Consider the following 23504-nt stretch of genomic DNA (forward strand, 5'->3'; position numbering starts at 1 on the left):
CAAGTCTTCTTTTCTTTTCTTTTTTCCTTTTTTTTCTACTGTTTATGGCTATAGATCTGGTGATACACCCCAAAACCTGCCAGCATGCATAGGTGTCAACAATCCAGGCAAGGAACTTTCTGTTTTGCTTCCAAAGGTTAAGGTCAGTCCATTCAATGCAGGCTTTTACACCCATAAACTGATGTTGTAGTGTCAAGTTTGGACTTGATTCTACTTTTTGCCACAAGAGGGAGACGTTGCCCTCCAAAAAACTAAAACTGAAACACACTACTTGCAAATAACAAAAAAACTACAAATAAATCCTCATGCAAATACATGTATATGTGTATATACATGCTGATGCTAGGCTAGAATGCAGCAAAATGGATGTAATCAAGTACGGCTATTCAGCAAATCAATATGTTGGTCGCATTCCATAAAATATAATTTCTATTTGTATATCTAAATATACATCAAACTGTGAAATAAACAGCTACATTAGCTGTATGTAGTTTTTGTTTTTTGTTCCTCATGTATTTCTGAATGCATACCATTTACTCGCAATGCGGTGTTTGTAATTGATTTATTACTACTAAGGGTGAAGCCTCTGAGTACTTTTACCTGCACTGTACATCAGTGATGTATGTTAGTGTGAGGGTCTGTGCACGCAGTGCATGTGATTGCCTGTCTGCGATTGTCTGTTGTGAGTGAGAGCGCCTTTCTGCGTGCCTTTACGTCAGAGGTAATCAGGATTAGCTTCCATCACAGATCATCCACTACAGCTTTACCTCTTTGCCTGCTTCCTCTGTTATCTTTTCCCCCTTCTTACTGTAAATCTCTCTTTAGTTTTCACGTGTCGTTTTAGTCAGTCAAAATGATGCATTTAACAGTTATCAGTAATAAAGTGTAGGCAGCTGTTTACAATGCAGTTTCCACATAATTTGAGACACCTGCAGGTCTTTTCCTAGAATACCTCTGTTACCAGGTGTTATCCAGATGTTTATTTAGGACTGAGGCCCAGTCAGTGTGGTGCTGCCATATATTTTAGTGAGGAGCCAAGGAAGGGTCTGTGTCATCGGCCTGTTCCCTCAGCTTATCTCGTGCTGAGCTGATAATGGGATGTGCTTCCTGCCTCATCAGCACCGTTAATGGTTCTCATTCTCAAATACAACAGCAGGCCTTAATTAAATGTGGTGTGATCATAAATGTTGCTCCTCCTCTGCTCCTCCCTGTCTGTCCATGTCCATGTGGATCCTCATAAAAACTGTCCACCATGGCAAATGTTTCGTCTTTGCGACCATCTGTGAGTTCACTTTGCCCCAGCTCATTACAACAAATGTGACACGTCCTGCTTACCTTTGGTCAGTCAACAAAGACCGTCCTGAATCCTTGTTAATCAGTCAGTGGCACTGTGCCATGCTTTCTTTCCTCCTCATCCCTCTTTGCTCATCTCTAACAATCCTCTCTTTCCTACTGTTGAATGCTTGCGGACAAGGTACTGTGAGCCTTACTTATTTACGGATCACTACCTCTTCCTGGACTCTACATATATGTTCAATAATATCTTTTATTCCTTTTATAACTAAAGTGTTGTACACGTGTTTGTGTGTGTGGGCTGGAGATCTTATTGCTCTGAGAGAGTCTGCTACCACTAATCTTAAAGACCTAGCAAATTCAATAAGGTTGTAACAGATCAGAAACATTACAGATATCAGATCCCCGTCCCTTTCTCTTTTCTTAGGATTACAGGAGTAACATAAATATTTAAACTTAATGCAAATGCACAATAACAGGTGAAGGTCCTGTGAAGGGGTACAAGAAAGTCAAATCTGTAGTTAATACTTTACGCCTCTGCTGGCAACACACATTTCAGGTAGTATTATTATAATGACTGGCAAATCACAAAAATAAATTCAGGACAATGTCATCAAATAAGGTAAATAGCTGCAAAAATTCAATAGATATACTTTTTGGCAGGAGGCTCCATGTTTGACTTATAAAAACTAAAATAAAACTATAATAAAAACTATAGTGAGGATGAAAGATAACGGGAAGCAGAAGGTAAGAGGTTGAGGACACAGTTTTCTCTGGTGGGGTGACAACAGTATATAGGTTACAGGGATGATGCCTCGACAGAACATTTCTCTACTGTTAATCTGCGATTGCTCACAGTCCAGGATTGTGCCTTGACCTTCAGGTACTGCAGGTTAATCCCGTTAGCCGCAGGCAGTCGCTGTGGAAACAGATCTGTGCCGGCTGTGCCGCACTCTGGATCTCGACACCACCGGCATGCAGAACTACCTGTAGGCACACAGGTAAGGAAAACAAGCCTGGCGCAGGAAAATATACCTGTTTATGGATAGTTTAAGTATTGCTCATCAGTGCTACCCTCACATTGAAGTAGGCTGTTTTTACAGTTATTATGATATTGTAATTGTGACAGCTAGCGACCGTCTGGTTGTAATTTGGATTGTTGCCTCCGGTTTGTGTTGACTGTAAATGAAATATGTGACGATATTCAGGCCTTAAGGAGTGAGAATGAGGTTGCAGAGCTGCACTGTTTAATCTAATGTTTCAAAGCCGTTTAGAATCACAAACTGAGATCACAACAACAAAAGTTTGTGTGCGTGGATTTTTTTCAATCAAACAATTCCACCACAAAAATGTCCAATAATTTAGAGGTTGTTTCAGTAACCCTCACTATCTGGTCACAGCTTAAATCCAGAATCTCCTGCAGGGTTGAAATTGGGTGATTTGTTGAAGCATTTCATGGTGATATGTTTGTTATATGTAATGTAAAAGACAACAGAAACCATTTAGCTAATGGAAATAATCACTTTTTACTGCTGTGGTTGCCTCAGATGAAGCTGCAGGACGTCTTGCAGGTCTGTTCCTTAAGTGGATTATCTCAGCAGATATACTGTCGCAGAGGATAATAATTACATCTGAGATTAAATCAGACAAGTGGCACCCCTGCTGCCTCTAAGACTCTCTATTTGTTTCATCGTTGTGCAGCTGGGTTAGTTAAATACTCCTCCTCCTGTATATTTGAGTTCGATTCCTCAGTGTGTTGATTGATATAAGTGATTTCCACCTGTAGAGCCTCTCGGTAAAGCAGCTTATGTTGTGCTGCTGCCTCAATGAGGTTAAACCTCTGCCTTCTAATGTTCTTTAACTTTTGACTTATGTGTGGGAGTTTGCATGGACCTGACTTCTGTATCTTCTACGAGTAACAGACTGACAAGCCAAGAGACCTTTAAATTGGGAAAAGTAGTTCAGACCACAGAGAGGAGGTTTAAAAGCGAATTAGAAGGAAGGTGAATGTCCTTAATCAGACCTCATTAGCTGCAGTTAAGGGCTCTCTGTGAGACAGATGAAGTGGCTGCTTTAATGAAGGAAAGAGTTTATCCTTCATTATCATCAGCAGTGCCAACAATGTTTGATGGAGGGCTTCTAAGAGGCTAATTTTGTGTGTGTTTGCTTAACAGAATGTTTAACTGGGTGGTGAAAGTGGTTCCCCAACCCCCTGAAACCACTGGGACAGATGAACCTGCCAAAAACTCTAATACTGTAAGACAACACACACACATACAGTATGCACACTCATCATGCCAACTTTAAACGTAGTTAGTCATCAGTCTTTTTATTCTTTTTCTGCTTTTTAATCCTTACAGGAACCCACAAAAAGCAGAGATGGTAAGGATTATTTGGAACTGTTATTAAAGTAGTGTGTGGCACCCATAGACAAGATCACATTGTGAAGAGGTGTGACATTTATAATGTGTAATATAATTTATTCCACAGTGAAGAGTCCTCCACTGAAAAATGCAGAGGAAGAGGACAGGTAAAGCTTTTGAACAGCTTTTTGTTATCATTCAGTGTAGACATGTACATCTGACAGCTTTCTGTCTTCCCTGCAGCCAGGGACAGTCTGGAGTATTAGGCTGGCTTTCTAATGGGTTCGTTAGCTCCCTGCCGCAGCCTTCTGGCTCTCCTCGACTCAGCAGAGCCAACTCTGATGCCAATGTGAGTTTACAGTGTGTAGACTGACTTATTTTGTGACATATCAGGCTGAAAGTGGACCTCTTTTTTGTCAGTGTTCACCATTAATCATTTAAATTAGAGCTGGAATCATTTTTTCTTTTTCTTTTGTTTATACATCAGACGGGAGAGGATGGAGAAAGGTAGTAAATATTAAATAAATGGAGATTATTGAATAACAATGTGCTCTGTGAAAGATGAGTTAAAGTCTGATTTTCTGCCAGGTCTAGAGTGATAAGCTGGGTCACTCAGGGTCTGACCAAAGTGCTGCCTCAGCCTGACGAAAAGTACAGAGAGACCCAACCCACAGATGAGGAGCACACAGAAGTGAGACACAAACGGCAGAAGTCTGATCATCTGTAAACACACATAAAAGACGTTGCATCACCAGGAACAGTTAACTGGGGCTGTCAACCTCATTTAATTACCCTACATATAGGTGATCAACTGGATCAATTGTACTAAGTATGTCCTGACATCAACTGTATGTCTTTGATCAGCATGACACTTGACTGGAGCAACTTAAAACTGACCTATGGGTTTATAAGACTAATCATGTGTAGGGATTAAGCTTATTGAATTTACAGGGGGGTTATCCAGATTAAACCCCTCCATTACCTTCACTGCTATTTAAACCAGACACATCATGTGACCACCACATACCTGCAGGAATTAAAGACTAACATGCTGTAGCCTTCATTTTTATGTCTAGTGAAAATAATAATGCATATTTCTTATATTTTAACAATGAATTGAATTAATGATTTATTTTAACAGTAATGTGTTGTCCTCAATATAAAAAGCCTGTTCTTCCCTCCTACAGGTGTATGATGTAGAAACAATGCCAGGTATGTCATTCACGTTCAGTCATACTGTGTGATGACTTATTTATGAATGAAAAAATGAAATAATTAGATTAAAATCATTATGTGATATCCATGATGGTGTGTGTATTCAGATGCTGAGCCCCTTCCACACATCCCAGTTGTGGAGATGGTGTCAGAAGATGAGTCAGAAGTAGACAGTTCAACCAATCAGTTTCCGCCCAAGTGAGTGTGAACAACCTCATACTACATATTCACAAACAATAATGATTACACACATACTTTATATAATTTTACATCCGTTTGTAATTGAATCTTCTATTTACCAGTAAGGTTCGATCTTCCTTTTCTTGTTTCTGTTTAGAGTGGTAAACTGGATAACGCGGATAATCCCTCAGCCGGTGATACTGCCCCCTGGTGCTGTGCCCATAGAACCATCACCCAAGTCAACCCGCTCCTCTCTGGACAAAAGTAATTTTAAACCCAAACATCTCAGATTCACAACTTTTGACAGCTAAAGTTGACCTTTATTTCTCTGTCCATTCTGCAGTTTTCTCACCACCACCTGAATCTCTCAGTGGAATCTCACTGGACACAGACAGCAAGGCCTCAGGGTAAGTTTTAATCAAGGAAGAGTCACCCCCTTACCCAAGAAAGTACCACAAGTTATGACACAAGACCAGAACCACCAAACTGACATTGATTTCAGACATCATTAACTTTAATAATTCCTTAACATACAGAGAAACTCTCATGTAATGTTACCATTCCAGCCAGTGATAATGTGGATTCTGTCTGGTAATGTCTCGTTTCTCCGCAGTGTGGTCAGCTGGTTTGTTTCAGGTCTGGGTCTGAAGTTGCCTCAGCCCGCTGTTCCCCCCAAAGATGATACTGGGGTAGGCTCAGGACTTCTCCCCTGTTACTTTGATTTTCTCCATGTATAGCTGTACATGTATGTTATGTATGTTATACTGTATGTTATACTGTGTTATTTTGTTTCAGGGTGCAGCAGAAGTCCTACAGAAAGGTAAGTTGAGGTTTTATTGACTTGTAGCTTCCCTCTGTAAAATAACATTGTTGTTCCGGAGTGCCACAATTCACAGTTCAGTCAAGTGGATCAATATCAGATAATGTTTTCTCATCAAAGAATTACTGGAAAACACCTCTTTAAAAACAATGGGGCACATCTCATTGCTCATGATTAATACTTGTTGTATTGTAATCTTGTGTGTCTGTTGAAGCACCCTCTTGTTTTTCCCCCCATAGTTTTTGAAGAGGTGTTTTGGTCGGACCGGAGCCTAACTCAGTCCCTCTTCTCCTTCTGTTTCAGGGGGGAAGGCGCTGCGAGCCCCTTAAACAGCAGGAGGAGACGACTGGGGGGGCACTCCGATTTACCACAAACAGACAGATAGATACCAATAGACATAATGTGCAGTTGGCAGAACTGTACAGCGTGCAGCTCAGTGCAGAAACTATAGGCAGCTGTTATCATAAGAATATAGAGATATATTCAACTCACCTTACTGTACACAGTACAGTTTTACAAGAATGTATTATGATACAAGTTAAAAGCGTACTGTATTATTCTTAGCAACCTTAGGTGTGTTTTTGTCCTCTTGTCTTTGTGATATTATGAATTTGCACATTTTCTATTTGACACAGAAACAAGTAGTTATTTGCCATGTATCTGAAGTTATTTTAGGTTTTATGCACAACAAGATTGCAGACAGAATATTTTCTGTTGTTTCATTGTGCTTTAACCAATTTAAAGGGACACTATATATTCATGTTGCCATTTCAATATCCAGAAAACAGTCAGATAAAGTAAAATGGGATGTAAAGGATCAGAGGAAATACTGATCATAAATTTGAAACATAATCATCAATATTATGGGTCATGAGTCTTCAGAAGTCTCAAGATTAAATATCTTTGTAACCTGACAGAAACATTGATTAAATGGCAGCTATGTTCATTTATGTTAGGCCAAATTATAATCTAATGTATCTATTTATACTTGATCTACTGTAGAGGAAAGTTTGTTTTTAACTCCTCCTTATTTGTGCTTTAGTTTATCATTTTTATTTTTATTTTATTTATTTATTTTAGATACTTTAGTAATCCCAGAGGGAAATTCGTTAAGGCTGCTGCCAAGCAGTGTCATACAATGACTAGCAAGGCGCGCCACAGGCTAGGGTGAAGTGTCTTGCCCAAGAACACACAACAGTGACTAAGGAGGAGTTGGGATCAAACCACCAACCTTCCGGTTATTGGACAACCCTGCTATACCGCTATACCACTGCGCCACTGCTGTCCCCTTATCATGTGAGCCTCTCCAAGGCTTTAGTGGATGTTGCACAACATAAAACTATAAGTGTAGATGCAGTGTAAGGCCCACTTTGATCCACTTGGTCTGTTTGTCCGGCATTGAACTGTGACTTGTGGCCTGAAATGTGTGCTGTGGCAGTCTAGAGTGTTTCACTGATTTGAAAGAAACATACTTGCTCACAAAGAAAATTTGTGAAATAGCCAATATGTCAATACTGTAATCAATAAAGGTTCGGTGAGTGTGTGAACTGATTTATTTGTTCCTTTTATTAATAACCTACCCTATATACATAAAGTATACACAGTAACAGAGCCCCCATGTCCTCTATCATTCAAATTGAATGACATTAGTGAATTATGTGCATACCTGACAACAACATTTTCTTTTGAGCTCTTAAAGCTCAAACAAGAGCACAGTACAGTCTTACCTTTACTTGAACAAATGATGTATTAAGATGTAAACTCAAACTGTTTAATGCAAGTCAAATTCCCAACATTTCTGCATTCTCCACAATGTCACACTTCATCCTTCATCAACCCACAGCTTCATCCAAACTCAAACCTGACATGGTCCTGGAGGATGTGGAATCAGACAATGAGGGCCCGCAGCAAGATCACCTTACACCTGCAACTGCACCTCCATCTACAACCCTGACTCCACCATCACCCACATTACAGCCACAGCCAGAAGCCACACAGCAGTCACGGTCCAATTCAGTGATGTCTCAGAACTGTGCCGACACTAACCTGGAACTACCACAGTCAGAGAGCGTGACAAAGACATCTCAAGAAGATGCTGAGACGCAGACAGGCCGCTGGACACCATTTATTGAGAGCATTAAGAAGGAGGCGGAAGATGTTGCTTTAGCCACCATGGAGGAACGGTAAGGAACGCAGAGAGGAGGAAAAACAGGTCCTAAAGAGTTGTAAACTAAATGCTGCAGATCTAAATATTTAATATGTGTGTCAGTCACTTACCATCTCTTTGAGTAGGCCAATTCTGGTTAATTTAATGATCATAACTAAAACATTCAGACATTTTCTTAAAATAACTTATGTTTTCAAGCATAGACGTGTCTTATCTCCTTGCAGTCTGCTTCAAGAGAGGCTTGAGATGGCACGTATGGCTGAAGAGGTGGCCAGGCAGACAGCTGAGATGGCTATCAGACAGATGGCCAGCGAGGGGCAGTCCTTCAAACTCTCACTGGGAAGTCAGGAACTGTTGGATGAGCCTGAAGCTGAGTAAGAGCTTGCTGTCTTCAACTAGAGAAAGAGATCAAGTTTATGTGTTTGAGCCTTTAAACATTTATATAGTGAGATTTGTGAAGGGATGTGACACTGTGTGTTTACTGTTACCAGGCTGCCAGTGTCACAAGCAGAGGACAGTGAGGTGGAGCACAGTGGCTCAGAGTAAGAGTGCAAATGAACCTTCGTTGTGGACCCCTTCATCCCTTTAGTCCACCTCTCTTACTCCTCGTGTGCTGTGCCTATATAAATATCGTACCGCTTATTAAAGTGGAAGGAATGTAGGTCCTTAGCATTAGCACATTAGCAAGTAAAAGGTCAGCATTCAGTCGTTTAATGATTTAACTAACTTGATTGATTGATGATTTAATTTGTTGTAATATGCAGTATACGTAAACACTTCTTCCGGATATCGTGCTGTCAACAGGTCCCCAAATCCCGTGGGTTCTTGTTATGTGATCTGTGCCGCGCGCTGCCTCAGCATCACACGCTGTGTCATAGCAACCACAGCTTCCCTTGGCAACAGCCGACCTCCCACCGTCCACCCGTCCCCCTCTTCTTCTTCTTCGCGGTTCCCTCGGTAACAGTGCGCACCTGCTGCAGCTCTCGCAGAGAAACTGATGGACTGACGTGTACAAACGGAATTTTTCCCTCATTGCTTTTCGACATTTGCCAAAATGAGCATATCCGGACTGTGAGACCTCACAGGCGAGTTCGTCTTTTATGTCAGGACGATAAACGCACATTGACGGAGAAAGTGAGTACCGTATGATAGCGTCGTGGTCAGGCACGGTGGTCAAGCTTGTTTTGACGTGTTTTTAAAGTAATTTTAAACAGTAGTTCAGATTGTAACGTTACAGGTGGCTGGTGAGTGTAAACAGACAGTAAAGCTTACGCTGGGTAAAGTTCTTTTCCCGCGATTTCTAAAATTCAGTGAAGTGTTATGGATGCTCCTGTGTTTCAGTTTGTGTTATACCAGACCATGAAGGATGGGGAACATTATGTCGGATGTGATATTACTAATATAAACATAGGTCAAGTCTGGGCCTGCAAAACATTTCATTCAACATCTGTAACTGGAACAATAATTCAGGACATTACATGGTAAATATATAAAATCATGCAGTAGCCTACAGTAAATCACACACACGCCTGTCTAATGTACAAAGGCAGGTCATTCCATATAGTGTGTGTATTTCAGTTCACACTCCCAAAACTACAGGACAAATTAAAATTCTGTGTTGTGGTAGGTTTCCCCCAGTTATACCACCATGTGCACCCATACTGAACTGTAATAACCTTGTAATGTTTTGACTGTATTGTTCCCCTCTCTTGTCCTGCAGAAAAGAAGAAAGTTTTGCTGAGGAGCAGCAGCAAGTGGAGGCCGAGGAGCCTGCTGCCAAAGAACCAGGTAGACGGCCCTGCTACAGTGTCAGATCACTTATAATATCAGTAACTGTAGTGAAATCAAATGTGCTTTAATTGATTATCAGACTACAAACAAATAACCAATCTTAAAACAATTACAAATGCAGAATAATTGTTGTGTAGCACTCCAATGCTAATAAAATCAATCTTAAAAAAATGTAGAGCCAAATGAGGAAGCAGAGCCACAGCAAGTCTCAACCCCTCCACCTCCAAGTCCTGAACCAGTGAAGAGCTCAGAACCTGAGCCTGAGCCTGAGCCTGAGCCTGAGCCTGAGCCAGAGCCAGAACCAGAACCTTCTCCGGAACCAGAGACCACAAACCAAGAAGCCAGTGCTGATCCAGAGGCTGAGCCTGTCACCAAGCAGCCACAGAAAGCAGAAGACGATCAAGTCACTGAAGCTGACAAAGCTGCTGAAAAAGTAATGTCCCTGATAGAGTTGTATACTATTAATGTTTTAAATCACTATCTACATGACTGTAATCCAAGTTACTATGTTTCTGAGTAGAGTAAGAAAGTTGATTGTTGATTGTGTTACACATCAGCAGAAAAACAATTGAAACAGTTAAACACTGTTTGAGAATATTATGATGATCCTGTTCTCATACTGTATGTTCTCGCAGAAGGAGGAAGCTACTGGAGACGACAGTGGTGGTATGTACTATTTTGAGGCTCAGAATACAATTGTGTACATTGCATACAAGATAATGGTGCATTCACACCAGCTGCTCACATATTTAGGATTTGAACAGGGTCCTGTCCTTTTTGGCACAGAGCACATGTCACTTGGTGACTGTAGGTGTATTTAATAGGTGTACAGTAGTTGGACATTGTCATTGTAAATGACAGTGTACAGTAGTTGGACATTGTCATTGTAAATGACTCGATTGCTGTTTGCTATTGATTGTCAATAGTCTCCCACCTTGCTTGTATTCTGCCTGACTCTATCTGCCTCCACCTGTCTCCTCTATAGCTCCAGTCAGCTGTGATGCATTTAAGAGCTGCCTGATGCGCATTCCTCACACCTCTGAGTGCCTGGGCAACATCAACGCGTTCTTCAAAGAGAACGGCATCTCTCCACCCAAAATTCCTTCCATGCCTAAGTTTCCCACCCAGCTCTCTGACATTACCAAGTTTATACCCTCCCTACCACCTGAGTTACAACAAGAGTTGTCCCAAATCCGACTCACACAGGTTCCTCGAAATATTGCCCAGACTCTGACTGAGCTTTTACCCAAAAACTCAGAAGGTTCAGTGGGACCCAGCCTGTCTAATCTTTCCCAGAGTTTTGCAAGCATCCCTCAAAAGCTCTCCCAGTTCCCCAGCCGATCTCAGCAGTACTTTCTAAACGTGCGGAACCGCCTCAACAGCCTTATGCCTCAAGATGCCTAAGAAACAACAACAACAGCGAAAACAGAAGCAAAACAAGAATCAGCAACATGTAGAACTCAACCAGCTTGTGCGACACGCCCCCCTCTCTCCCCCTCATCACCCCCACCTGCACTCCCGTTCTCCTTCTCCATCTTCCCCAAACAGTAGCACCCTCGAGTTGCCAAATGTGCCATCCTACCCACGCCTGCCACCCATCGTCAGCCCCCCATCTAAGCAGCTCAGCACCCTGTCCCGGCAGCTGTCTGGCCTCTCTAACCCAGCATTCTTCATTGAAGATGACATTCCACCAATAACACCTGCAGGTGAATCCGCATAAGAGGAGTGTCATTACTTTTGCATACCTGAACTCATTCAACCCTGTAGCTGTAACATTAAATCTACATTAGTATGTTTGAGTTCAGATGTCAGCTTACTGACACTGTGTTCAAGAGTATGGTCACACTGTTATGATAACACAGTAGCTGTTTAGTGTTGTGAATGTAAATGTTTTTTATTAGTGTGTTGTTGTCTCCATAATTAAGCTATTGATATCACTGCTTGCCTTAAACTCTTCATTTTTAAGTAAAAAGATTATGCTTTTGATAAAATGTCTAACAACCAGTATACAGAGTATACAATTTGTTTTTACTGATAACAAACAGAACTGTGCCGGGGTATCTTCAGCCAGATTATTATTCAGACTGGCTTGCCACATAAGTAAACTTCATCCTTAGCTATGAGGGCACTCTTATACATGGCCTAGTTCACTGTTAGATGCTCTTGCCTTGCGTGGTAAATCTGCCCTGTCTCCTGACCTGCTCTGCTTCTGCTCATAACTATGTCCTTTTTGGCCCCTTGCAGTGCTTCACATGCAACAATAACAACATGTCTTTGCCTTTATCATATTATTGTTTTGTTTGTGATGCCTTGGATTAAATGTTAAATGTTAATAAGTGTATTGTGTGTTAAACTCTACAGAGAGCTCCAGCCTCAGCCTTCGCCCAGCTGTTAATGTAGAGGATGTTGATTCAGAGCATGAGAGAGGAGGAGGAGGGCAAGGAGGAGTTGGAGGAGGAGGAGGAGGAGGGGAGGAACAGAGTAATATTCCCCAAATCCTCACTCCACAGGATCCCAAACTTACCACCCTCACTGTTCCTGTGACCCCATCAGGAGGCCGTCAGAGGTAAGATAGAGCTGCATAAGCAGCTCCTTGCTCTGTAATCTCTAAACAATTGCAGGCAGGTTATTGATACTTAACAAATAGTGAATTAAAGCAGTTTTTATAATGGAAATATTCAAAGCATTTGAACTATGCTCTGAAATATTTTTCCTGTTTTCTTTCTCATCATGCTTTGCCTCCACAGTAAAGGAGATAAAGAGTAAGGAAACTGCATGGATTGTTTGAGTTGTAGTTGTATTGTGACCATTGAAAATATGACATTTGCAATATGTGTGCGTTCATAGTAGTACATTTTATATCAATGAAATATAAAGTAGCATGTCTGTCGTGGTGTCAGCTTCTCTGATCTTCTCTGAAGTGAAGCATTTGGATCTAAAAGGAGTTTTTTTCTTCTTCATGAAATTCATGAACTTCAGTTACAGAACTGGATTTAATGGACTTTAATGGAGATTTTGGAATTAGATGCTTCACTTAGTCCTTTGTGCTGTCTGAAATGTACTTACTGCCCTCTACTGTCCATCTTCTCACTCTGCAGTCTTTCCACCTTTATTGTATTACTTTATTTTTAGTGTCCTGCAGAAACCATGTGTGTGCAAGAATTCAGCTGCTTAGATTCTTTCTTGATGAAGTTAAAAAATTTTTTTTACATATAACAATAAGAGCTGCCAAAGTGACACAAAACTAGCAGCACATGTTGTTTAATGACTTATTGTGGAGCTAAAACTGTTTGCAAAAAGTGTTTCTCTTGCTTTGTGTTGTTTTGTTTTGTTGTCTCTGTTCACTTTTGCATGGCTCTGTGCTCTTGGCTACACTATGGTTGTTGTCGTGACGTAGCAAACAAAAGTCAATAAACAAATGCATCACAAGCTTGCACTTGCATTATCACTGTGTCACCTACTTGAAAGAAAGCTGTAGGTGATTTATCCCTTTCTATATTATGTTTTTTTTGCTTGGAATAACTTTATGTTTTCCCCTTGGCACACACAAAACCTCTTTCTCTCTTAAATCTTTCTCTGACCATTCACGACAATAGTGGAAGGAATCGTAGGACTATCTGGACAAAGATGTAAGATACCCAGCTCTTAGTGCTGTCTATCTATTTATTCATCTGTCCATATGTCATCATCAGGCATTAATCCATCCATATGTTGCAGTGGTCAGTCATTGTTCATTGTCTACAATCCTCACATTTGTCATTTTTGTGAGAAAATTATGATTCTGTAACAAAAAATTTCAAATTCTCTCACATATATCACTTAACATAATACACAGTGAAGCCACGTCTCATTGGATTTTATTTTATTAAATCATTAAATTAGGAATTTTGTTGAACCAATTATGTTTCTACTAAACTCTCGACAGTAGGAGGCTACACTCTCAAAGTGAAGATGATGACGATGAAGCAAGCCTCCCTGTCAGAGCCTGGCCCAGCCAGTCCAGCCTGCACAGCACAGAAGATATGTGAGCACAATGCACACACACACACGCCTTATCATCCAGCAAATAGAGTCGAATTCAGTGCAGCAATTTATTTTATTTCTCACCTTTCTCATAGTCTGAGAGAACGTCCAACCTCCTCAGCCAGTCAGACCAGCACTGTGGTGAATGAGAGACTTCAGGAGCTGGTCAGGATGTTTAAAGAGAGAACTGAGAAGGCAAAGGAGAAACTCATTGACCCAGACAGCTCAGATGAAGACAGCATCGTCCCCTGTGAGTGCAAGTCACAGCAAGTCTTTCTCTGCTGTCATTCACACACACAAACAGCTGGTGCACAAAACAAATATGAGAAGAAAACAAGAGGAGAGTCTCTTGTATAGATGTAGCGGCTGTTACAGTACATTTTAATTCCAGGTTGAAAGAGTCAGCCAAGAGCAGGCAGGACACCAGCCATTCCTATAAACACTGGACTGATTTAATATATACCCCCCCAAAAAAGCGCCAAATGACAGTCACACACAGGTAAGTGGAAACAGTGACTGCTTCCATCGGACTCCCTGTGTAGCAGCAGCACTAACCATTCATCCCATAGTGAATGCTTAGCATCCCATTGCAATGAATAAGGCTTTTGTAGGGGCTTTAGACTATGTCTATCAACTCGTGCTTGTCAAGTTGCTACTAGAAGTGTACACAGTGGCAGGTGTGAGAGACTGATAGACATTGGCCTGTTTGCAAGGTGTTATCCTGCTTCCTTAGTTACAGACCTGAAATATTTGCAAGTTTGGATGTATCCTAGTTAACTATTCTGTACATTTTCTGTCTGCACTGATTCTCTTTTTGCACAAATAGTTCTTTTAAAGGTGTTGTACCAGTCAGGACGTAGCTAGCTGTGATGTAGTCATGTTATTAAGTATTCTGTAACACACCTGGAAGATCTTTAAACTTTATAACTATACTTAATCTGTCTTCTTACATCAACCTTTAGTTATGTTATATACCACTGTGCTTCTGAAATATCTCCTGACTGTATGTCTGTCTGTCACGTCCTTTCAGCTCCTCCTCAGCCCCCGGCTCCTGAGCCCCCTCCTGGAGCTGTGGATGAGAAGGAGACACAGGCAGGTCCATCTGGAGTAGGAGCGAAGATTAGAGCAGAGGAGGAGCAGGCTAGTCACTGTTGTAAGGTGAAAGCTCCACGGTGGATACAAGCATGTATGCACTACCGCTTCCCTGCCAGCATCGACCCCTTCACCAGTGAGAACCCAACCAAAAGCACCACCCCTGTGATTATAAAGACACTAGTCACCTAATAATAAGCCCGAGCCTTATCTTTGTTTAGCTCAAAGATATATTCCAGCTTAGATGGTGCTTATTTAATGCATTGTGTAGTTGATACACTATTGGTTTAATCTGTACACACTACTCCATTCATTCTCCTGGATTACCTAATTTCTGTATTTCTTACTTGCAGACCTAATGTATGTGCTGTGGATGTTTTTGGTGTCTCTGGCCTGGAACTGGAATGTATGGTTCATCCCTGTGCGTTCAGCTTTTCCTTACCAAACCCCAGACAATATTTACTACTGGCTGTTGACGGACTACCTGTGTGACCTCATTTATATCCTGGACATCACAATCTTTCAACCACGTCTGCAGTTTGTGCGTGGAGGAGACTTAGTGGTGAGTAGAACAACACAAATAGCATATTACTCTAACAACAATGCATGAGAATAAACATTTCGGTTGACTTTTTTTCCATGTGGGGTCTAATGGGATTCACTCAGTACGGGGGATTATTGTTCATAATTGTATTTTTCCTCCCAGTGTGACAAAAAAGAGATGAGGAAGAATTACATGAAAACCAAACGCTTCAAGGTAAACAATCATGGAGCTGTGTGAAAGTCTAATGAGTGCAGTTTGTGCAGACAAGGTGAAGTGAGGTCATATCGCCTTGTTTTTCAGTTGGATGTGGCCAGCCTTGTTCCTCTGGAGATCTTCTATTTTAAAATAGGCATAAACCCTCTGCTCCGTATACCTAGGCTGCTGAAGGTGAGGTTCAAATGAGAGAAATAGTTTCAAATTTGTAATAACCAGTTCTGAAACACAACCACAAAATATCTTGCTGTTTTTTATACATATCTCCCCAGATCAGCTCCTTCTTTGAGTTCAATGAGCGTCTAGATGCCATCCTGACCAAAGCCTACATCTACAGGTCAGCAGTATATGATGATGTCTACTGGGTGTGCTTAAATGCCAGGCAGTGACACAGAGATAATAACTGGATTTATACTGTCTGACAGGGTGATCAGGACCACCACCTACCTTCTTTACTGCCTCCACTGTAATGCCTGTCTCTACTACTGGGTCTCTGACTTCGCTGGACTGGGATCTACAAAGTGGGTGTACAATGGCGAGGGCAACAGGTTGGTGGAAAAAAACACTGTTGATTGATAGGTGCCCAGCAGATAAAATCTGTACAGACAAATGAGCAAGGTGTCTAAATAAGAGCACACCCAAGCCTGTATTCATGCAGTCACACAAAATATCTGTCTCCTTGCTCAGTTACATTCGCTGTTACTACTTTGCGGTGAAGACTCTCATTACCATCGGGGGTGTACCAGCTCCTACGACCCAATTTGAGACTGTCTTCCAGCTCGTCAATTACTCTATCGGGGTCTTTGTTTTCTCCATCATGATTGGACAGGCAAGTAGAGAACGGAGGCATGTGTGCCTTCCATATATATATATATAACAATCTATTCTGATTAATTTTTTTGTTTTGTATTATCAGATGCGTGATGTCGTTGGTGCAGCCACAGCAGGTCAAACATACTACCGCACATGTGTGGACAATACTATTAAATACATGTCCTCTTATCGCATCCCAAAAGATGTCCAGAACCGGGTCAAAACCTGGTACAACTACACCTGGCAATCGCAAGGCATGCTGGGTAAGGAGGAGAATACACACACACACACACACACACACACATATTTGCATGATACTTTTATCTTTAGATTTCAGTCACACTTTGCTTTTCACTATCCAGACGAGCAGGAGCTGCTGAATCAGTTGCCAGATAAAATGCGTTTGGACATAGCTGTAGATGTCAACTACTCCATTGTGAGCAAAGTCCCTCTGTTTCAGGTAGGAATTCCTTTAAAACAATGATCATAGTGTCATGTGAATGGAGACTCTATTGTTGTTATTGATGTTTTGTACCCTCTGCAGGGTTGTGACAGGCAGATGATCTTTGACATGCTAAAAAGCCTACGCTCTGTGGTTTACCTCCCAGGAGATTATGTCTGCAAAAAGGTACACCGTGTGTCTGCTTGTATGAAATAACAGCTTTTTAACTGTCTGTTAATAAATGTGTTTTTTTAAATCCTCCTCAGGGTGAAGTAGGACGTGAAATGTACATCATAAAGGCAGGGGAGGTGCAGGTGGTTGGAGGACCTGATGGGAAGACAGTGTTTGTAACACTCAGAGCAGGATCAGTGTTTGGAGAGATCAGGTAATGATCTGATGTGGAATGAAGAACATTTCTTATACAATTTTATCTTTTATAATCAAAAAATAGGATGAAATTCAGGGCCTCTGCGTTCCTGAAATGTAACTGTAAAATTGTGGAAAATGCAATTTTTAATCATAACTTTATCTGATTGGCAGTTTGCTCGCCGTCGGTGGGGTTAACAGGCGTACAGCCAATGTGATCGCTCACGGCTTTGCTAATCTGTTCATCCTGGACAAAAAAGACCTGAATGAGATCCTGGTCCACTATCCTGAGTCCAAGAAACTGCTCCGCAAGAAAGCCAGGTTAAACATGAAGCATATTCTTACTCTTACTACAGTAGTAGTGATCCACCAGATCAAAACATCCTCTGATATGCATTCACTGACTACAGTGTTTGTGAGTCTGATTGTTACTGTCTTAACAACAGGAAGTTGCTTACCAAGGGAAAGAAGCCTGAGCCCAAAGAAGAGCCTAAAGAACCCACTCAAGTGCCAGCGGCCTCTGTCAGGCCAGAGACCCCCAAATTGCTAAGGGCGGCACTTGAGATGACCGAGAGATCTTCTGGGCTTAAAGGAGCTCTGGCTAAAGTCAAAGAGAAAACCCACAAGTCCACTATCTCATTACAGGTAAATAAAAAAAAACACCAGGACACCTGATGGAACAACTAGGTTCTATAGAAGTTCATTCTCTCCTCTCTTCTCCTCCCCTTTCCTATCATCTCCTTAGCCATCCATCACCTCCTCCCTGCCTCCACCATCTCCGGCCTCCAGCACCAGAGCAGACAGAGATTTGGACACGCCATCACCCACTTCTGCTAGCTCCACAACATTTAGCTCAGTTTCCAGATGCCGCCTCTCTGTGCTGCCTCAGGGTGTATCCCAGGAGCAGAGCAATGAGATAGAAAGTGAGAGTAACAGTGAGGATGAGGAGGAGAATGGTGGGAAAAGGAAAGAAAAGAAACTGTGATGATTTTCTTAAAGAATGAGGAAGGACTTGACACATTCTGTGAACAAGAGTGATGACAATCTTTAGAGGAGAAGGAGAGACTAAAAAGTCAAAGGAGCTGAATTACTCCTTGCCTGATTATATCACACATTATATAGTACATTGTCATCATCAACATTGCTGAATTCACTGCAGCTATGATGAAAGGCTCTGACCAGATTTCTGCAACATACAAAATGAGAAACTGTTTTTGCTGTTGTTGTTAAATGTTTACAGATTCTTTTGTAAACTTGAATATACATTATGCCTTATATTTTTGACTTTGTTGTGTTGGTGTGAGTAGCTTGCACCTATTGTAGTAAAGCTACAGTTCTTTCTACACAATCCCTATTATCAACATTCACTAAACAGTAGCCCAAAAATGTATGTAATTAACATTCCTTCAATATTGTACTGCTGTTGATGTTTTTTTGGATCACATTTTGTACCATAATGTAAATATAGTTGTTTTTTTATTTAGTTTAAATTTTCCAGTAATGTAAAAATGTGCATTCCTAGTAAATACTAAAAGTTTAATTTATGATAAGATGTTTTTGACTTAGTAATGATGACAAATATTTTTTCTTTTTTTGTAAATATAAACATGTTTTGAGCCACAGACATTGGGCCCATAAACCAGCTAACAATACTGCCAGACAATCTGTAGAACGCAATCAGGGTCGGCACTTTTATCTCAACAGGGGTGAAAGTATCCCTGTTTATATTCCTGTCTGTTTGTAAATTTTGTTCGAATAAATGTTTGTTTTCGGCATATTTTATCGTTTCTTACATGAAGGAAAGCCTGACAAACAAGATAAACTGAGCTACAGACCGGAAAAAAGACGAAAACAAAACAAGAAAACTTGACAGGAAGTGACAGATTCAAGATGAATGTGGCACCCACATTTAACCCATAATGTTGACAGTGGGGTTTTATCATTTCCTTTACAGCATCATGCATTCAAAATACAGGTCGAAACAGGCAAGCACAGCTTGTGTGGAGTGAACACACACAACATCTGGACCTCAGGGTTAGCCTACAAAAACTAATGTAATGTCTTCGTAGCTATTCTTATAATGTCATAATTTTACATTCAGAGTTGAAGTGAGAGTGAATTCACCACTAGATGGAGACAAACCCTTTCTCTCTTTCTGCTTCAGGCTTCAATAGCTCAGTGTTCCCAGCGTTTCTGAGAGGTGAACTTAAGTGTAAGAGGGCAATCTGAGGCCAAAGTGATAACAAGCTGTGCAATAAATCAGTAGATAAGAAAGAGAAGTGCAACAATTTAAATATATGTTTTATTGCTAAGTATTCACTAGGTGTTGACAAAGATACCTTGTTTGGCCCCGTCCTACGATGTAAGAATTTATTGTTATACCTCTTTAATTGGAGAGCAAAACAAATGCAGAAGCTGTATTAAACTTTCAGTGTGAATAATGATAGTGACAGATAATTATAGTTGAGGTTGGCACAGGCCTAATATCAAAAGATCTTCTCATAGAAGCCAGACGCTCCTCCTTCATGATGGCCATGTGATGCAGGTCAAACACAGGCTGACAGGAGAGGGAGGACAATAGTAAGTCCTTACCTCACAGGGCGTAGACACAAGAACAAGAGTTTCTTACCCTGAGAAGCCGGAAAGAACACAAATGATACTGGGGATCTTTTAAACTCTTTAATAGTGCGTCTAAGCTTTTAAATATAAATATAATGACAGATGAGCTGATGGCAGCAGATAAACTACTGGAAATGTGGACCAGAGAGGACACAGAAAAAGAGATAGACCAAGAAAGTGAACCTGAGACACACAACAGAATTTCCCATTCAATTGAGGACATTTTGAGAAGGCCCACATGTGTCGAGAAAAGAGTCCATCGCAACTGGTCTGTCATCAAGGAAAACAACACAGTATCCAGCCAGCACTCATGTACAGGTACGTTGTTCACTCTTATTTTGAAAATCGGACTTGAACAAATACGATCTTCTTAATGACATCTTTTCTTTGCCAATAGAATCTGCAAAAATGAGACTCCTGGAAGCATCTCCAAAAGCTTCCACAGACTGTAAGAGTAAGGGTCATATTTATACATGCAGACAGTGAAAGGCAAAGAGCAGCAGGTTTCTGTTTAAATGATGCTGACCGTCATTTGTATACAGGTCAGAGGAGAAAGAGACAAACCAGGGTCACTTTCACACAAGTCCAGGTGCTTGAGATGGAGAAGGTTTTCCAGCAGAGTCACTACCCAGACACCCACACGCGAGACCAGTTAGCCTCGCGCCTGCACCTCACTGAGGGCCGAATACAGGTGGGCCTGCCTGCTGATCCAGTTTGTGTGTGTGTTTGTTCTCTGTAAATGTACAACAAACTTCTTTCAACATTGATTCCTCTGTTTCTGCAATTTATTTCCTTTGTAAGCTGAGTGAATACATGAAACAAGGGTTAAGTAAATGTTCTCAAAAAGTAAAATGAAAAATAATAAAAATAATAAAATAATAATAAAAAAATAATCAATCCAACAACAGTAATTGTCCTTAGACAAAAAATGTTCACAAGTCATTACCTCCAATATGATTAATGATCAGATAAACCTGATTTTGAGCTAATAATTGACCAGATTGGGTTAAATGCTGTTGGAATATTTACACAAACTAAAATATCTAGAAGTCTTAACTCCTGCCTCTTGTAATTCTAATTTCCATGTCACTGTTTTTAATCATTTGTTTGACTTTTATTGCAAATAACTCAACAGTAATATAGAAAATAATAGTCAAAACGATCCCTTTTTTTGTTTCTACCCCACTGACAGTGTTTAGGCTAAGAAGGCTAAGGCAAGATCTTTAAACCAAAAAAATGTTAAACTACCATAAACATTTCTTTTTATTACTTATGTTTTATGTATTATTCTGATTAAACGTTTGTCTTCAGATTTGGTTCCAGAACCGCAGAGCCAAATGGAGGAAGGCTGAAACACTGAAGGACATCGAGCTGATGAGCAGACAACACAATTATCACCTGTTTCGTTATGAGGTAACAATTTTATATGCAAATAAAAATGCAACGTATGTTTAGATATTCATGTATCATTTTCATACATTTAACAAAATAGCTGAATTATCTTTCAGATCTGTGAAGTAATCATCTGAAGAACTTTGTTTACTCAAACGTTTAACATTGTTTGGCATTCCCAAGTGAAACATTCTTGTGAGAAAACTTTGTCTTTGTTGTGCACTTTCCCTGCTCTAACAGGAGCCCCAGCTGCAGGCACCGTGCTGGCTGCCGTGCTGCTTACCTAAACCTTTTCAATCAAGACTGTACTTCAGACCGGCTGTGCTGACCAGCTCACATTCTTCAGGTCACAGGACTCTTTATTTTGACGCGCTGGGGTTGGAACAATAGCACCCGTCTTATCCTCCTGTCTTGTTTTATTTTTTTCCTGATGATACATACAATTATTTATCTATCTTTAATTATTCAAATGTGTTCTTCAAATATGATATCTGCTGTTAAATTGTACCAAAAGTACATGTTTTTCATTCACTAATGAAGTTGAAGACATTCTGTTGGATTTCTCTGTAATATAAGACCACAGTGATAACTTGACAAATTTAAAGTCACTCTCCTCCTCTGAGTAGGGAGCTGTGTCAGTGCAGTGTTATTGTGCAGGAGAGCATTTGACATTTTTCATGACACCACACTCCCTAAGAGATAAGATAGCCATGAACCGTTCAACTGTTTGACGTTCTGACAACCTGTCCTTATCTTAATTTAGGCTTGTAAAATGGGGTTATTGGCAGGTCAGCTGGGGAATTAGGAGAACTTGTCAGATCGGATCAAAGGGGAAAATACTAGCTGAAAAACAGCATTCAGTCAGAACAGTGTGAACTCAGGCTGAATTTCATCGCCATTTTGTTTTTTGGTGTGATTATCTTCTAGGAAACTGGGCCTTGTGTTCACATCACCTTCTTTCTAGGAAGCAGGATTTATGGCATGTTTCAAAAAAATGACCAATTATAAGAATGATAACACACCTCCGTAATCTATTCAGTAACCAACATGATGACCATAACTGATTACATTTAACAAGGCAGTGAGTACAAGTAAACTTTTCACCCTGGTCATATCTGTTTTTATTACATGTTTGCTGTAAGATGGACTGTACTGATGGCTGTTTGGGCAGGTTTAAAGAGGACAAAAATAGTTGAAGTTGGTGGACAGCAATGGAAAACCTTGACCACAATTGTATAATCATAATTTTATCATGTGGTTCTACAGCAATAACAAAGACTGTGTCCTCGTTCTTCTGAATAATACTATGATTTAGATGACACTTACAGCTAACAAGTGTTAAACAATCTGTATCTGGTGTGTGTTTGCATTATTTATTGCAAAGTGCTGCTCAATGTCTGAACGAAAAAAAAAACTCCATACACTGCATGAAAACTCCTATTTACATACAGAGGCATGCAGCCAGCTACAGTTAAAGTATTACAATAAGATTACTGGTGCCCTTGACTGATACATTATTTTATATGACATCATTAATATAGTGAAGCATCAGTGTCAGTGAAGCAATTTACAAGCTAGGTGGATACACTTTGAACTCATAAACCTTGAAAGAAAAAAGGAAAACAAATAAAGTCCTGATAACTAAAAATGTTCTCTGATCTATGATTTTTGGAAAATGTGATCCATATGTAATAATCACTTGTAATGTATTTTGTTGTCTGTTGTTTGTAGCCTATTGTTGTGTGATAAAGTTTGTGTTTATAATGTTGAGTAAAAGAGAACCCACATTCAGGATACATGAAGCAGATTGAAGTGCAATGAAGCTAATGAACCTCAATAGCTTGCTGTGAGGCAAAGATGCAGTATCTAAATGATAACAAAAGAGAGAAAACAAAGGGCTCACACACAGGGAAAATAAAACAGGGAAGAGTAGTCAAGCACAGTAGGGATAAAACACAGGAAGCAAAATAAAAGGAATATCAAAATAAAACAGGAAATAAACTGTAACACCACGACAATAATGAATTTTGACACTTATGTGATGCCATATAATTAGGCCTGAAAAATCTCTGTCTGCTCCCCATGTTGAAAATACATCTATTTTATATCTTGTCTTATTTTACATTAAATCAGCACGCTTGAGTTTATATCACACAGTAAGACAATCAATA

The 23504-nt window shown here is 40.4% G+C and overlaps 2 protein-coding genes across 3 annotated transcripts; both read left to right on the forward strand.

The window, feature by feature from the left end:
- The first annotated feature begins 2016 nt into the window (after positions 1-2016).
- Positions 2017-18588, forward strand: LOC114437815 (cyclic nucleotide-gated cation channel beta-1-like). The gene is given in 39 exon segments (XM_028408748.1): positions 2017-2040; positions 2157-2294; positions 3654-3675; positions 3784-3823; positions 3900-4005; positions 4144-4163; positions 4245-4347; positions 4844-4868; positions 4979-5069; positions 5209-5315; positions 5395-5458; positions 5665-5740; positions 5847-5871; positions 7715-8054; positions 8263-8412; positions 8530-8586; positions 9759-9844; positions 10081-10262; positions 10465-10636; positions 10815-11090; positions 11212-11535; positions 12191-12225; positions 12340-12395; positions 13755-13853; positions 13948-14102; positions 14883-15080; positions 15298-15506; positions 15651-15701; positions 15789-15875; positions 15974-16038; positions 16127-16249; positions 16389-16530; positions 16618-16777; positions 16877-16974; positions 17059-17142; positions 17223-17341; positions 17497-17643; positions 17769-17967; positions 18068-18588. Coding segments are annotated over 39 exon segments (4695 nt in total). The 3' UTR covers positions 18308-18588.
- Positions 18589-19920: 1332 nt separating this feature from the next.
- LOC114437629 (intestine-specific homeobox) lies at positions 19921-22858 on the forward strand. Of its 2 annotated transcripts, none has more exons than XM_028408439.1 (5): positions 19921-20259; positions 20339-20395; positions 20484-20632; positions 21253-21354; positions 21574-22858. In XM_028408439.1, the coding sequence occupies exons 1-5, from the start codon at positions 20037-20039 to the stop codon at positions 21721-21723; spliced, it is 681 nt and encodes a 226-aa protein (XP_028264240.1). In that variant the 5' UTR covers positions 19921-20036; the 3' UTR covers positions 21724-22858. The 2 variants fall into 2 exon arrangements, with proteins under 2 accessions (XP_028264240.1, XP_028264241.1); XM_028408440.1 differs by having other exon boundaries at positions 20339-20389.
- The last annotated feature ends 646 nt before the right edge of the window (positions 22859-23504 follow it).

Source organism: Parambassis ranga, chromosome 6, assembly GCF_900634625.1.
Source record: "Parambassis ranga chromosome 6, fParRan2.1, whole genome shotgun sequence".
Classification (NCBI taxonomy): Eukaryota; Metazoa; Chordata; class Actinopteri; family Ambassidae; genus Parambassis; species Parambassis ranga.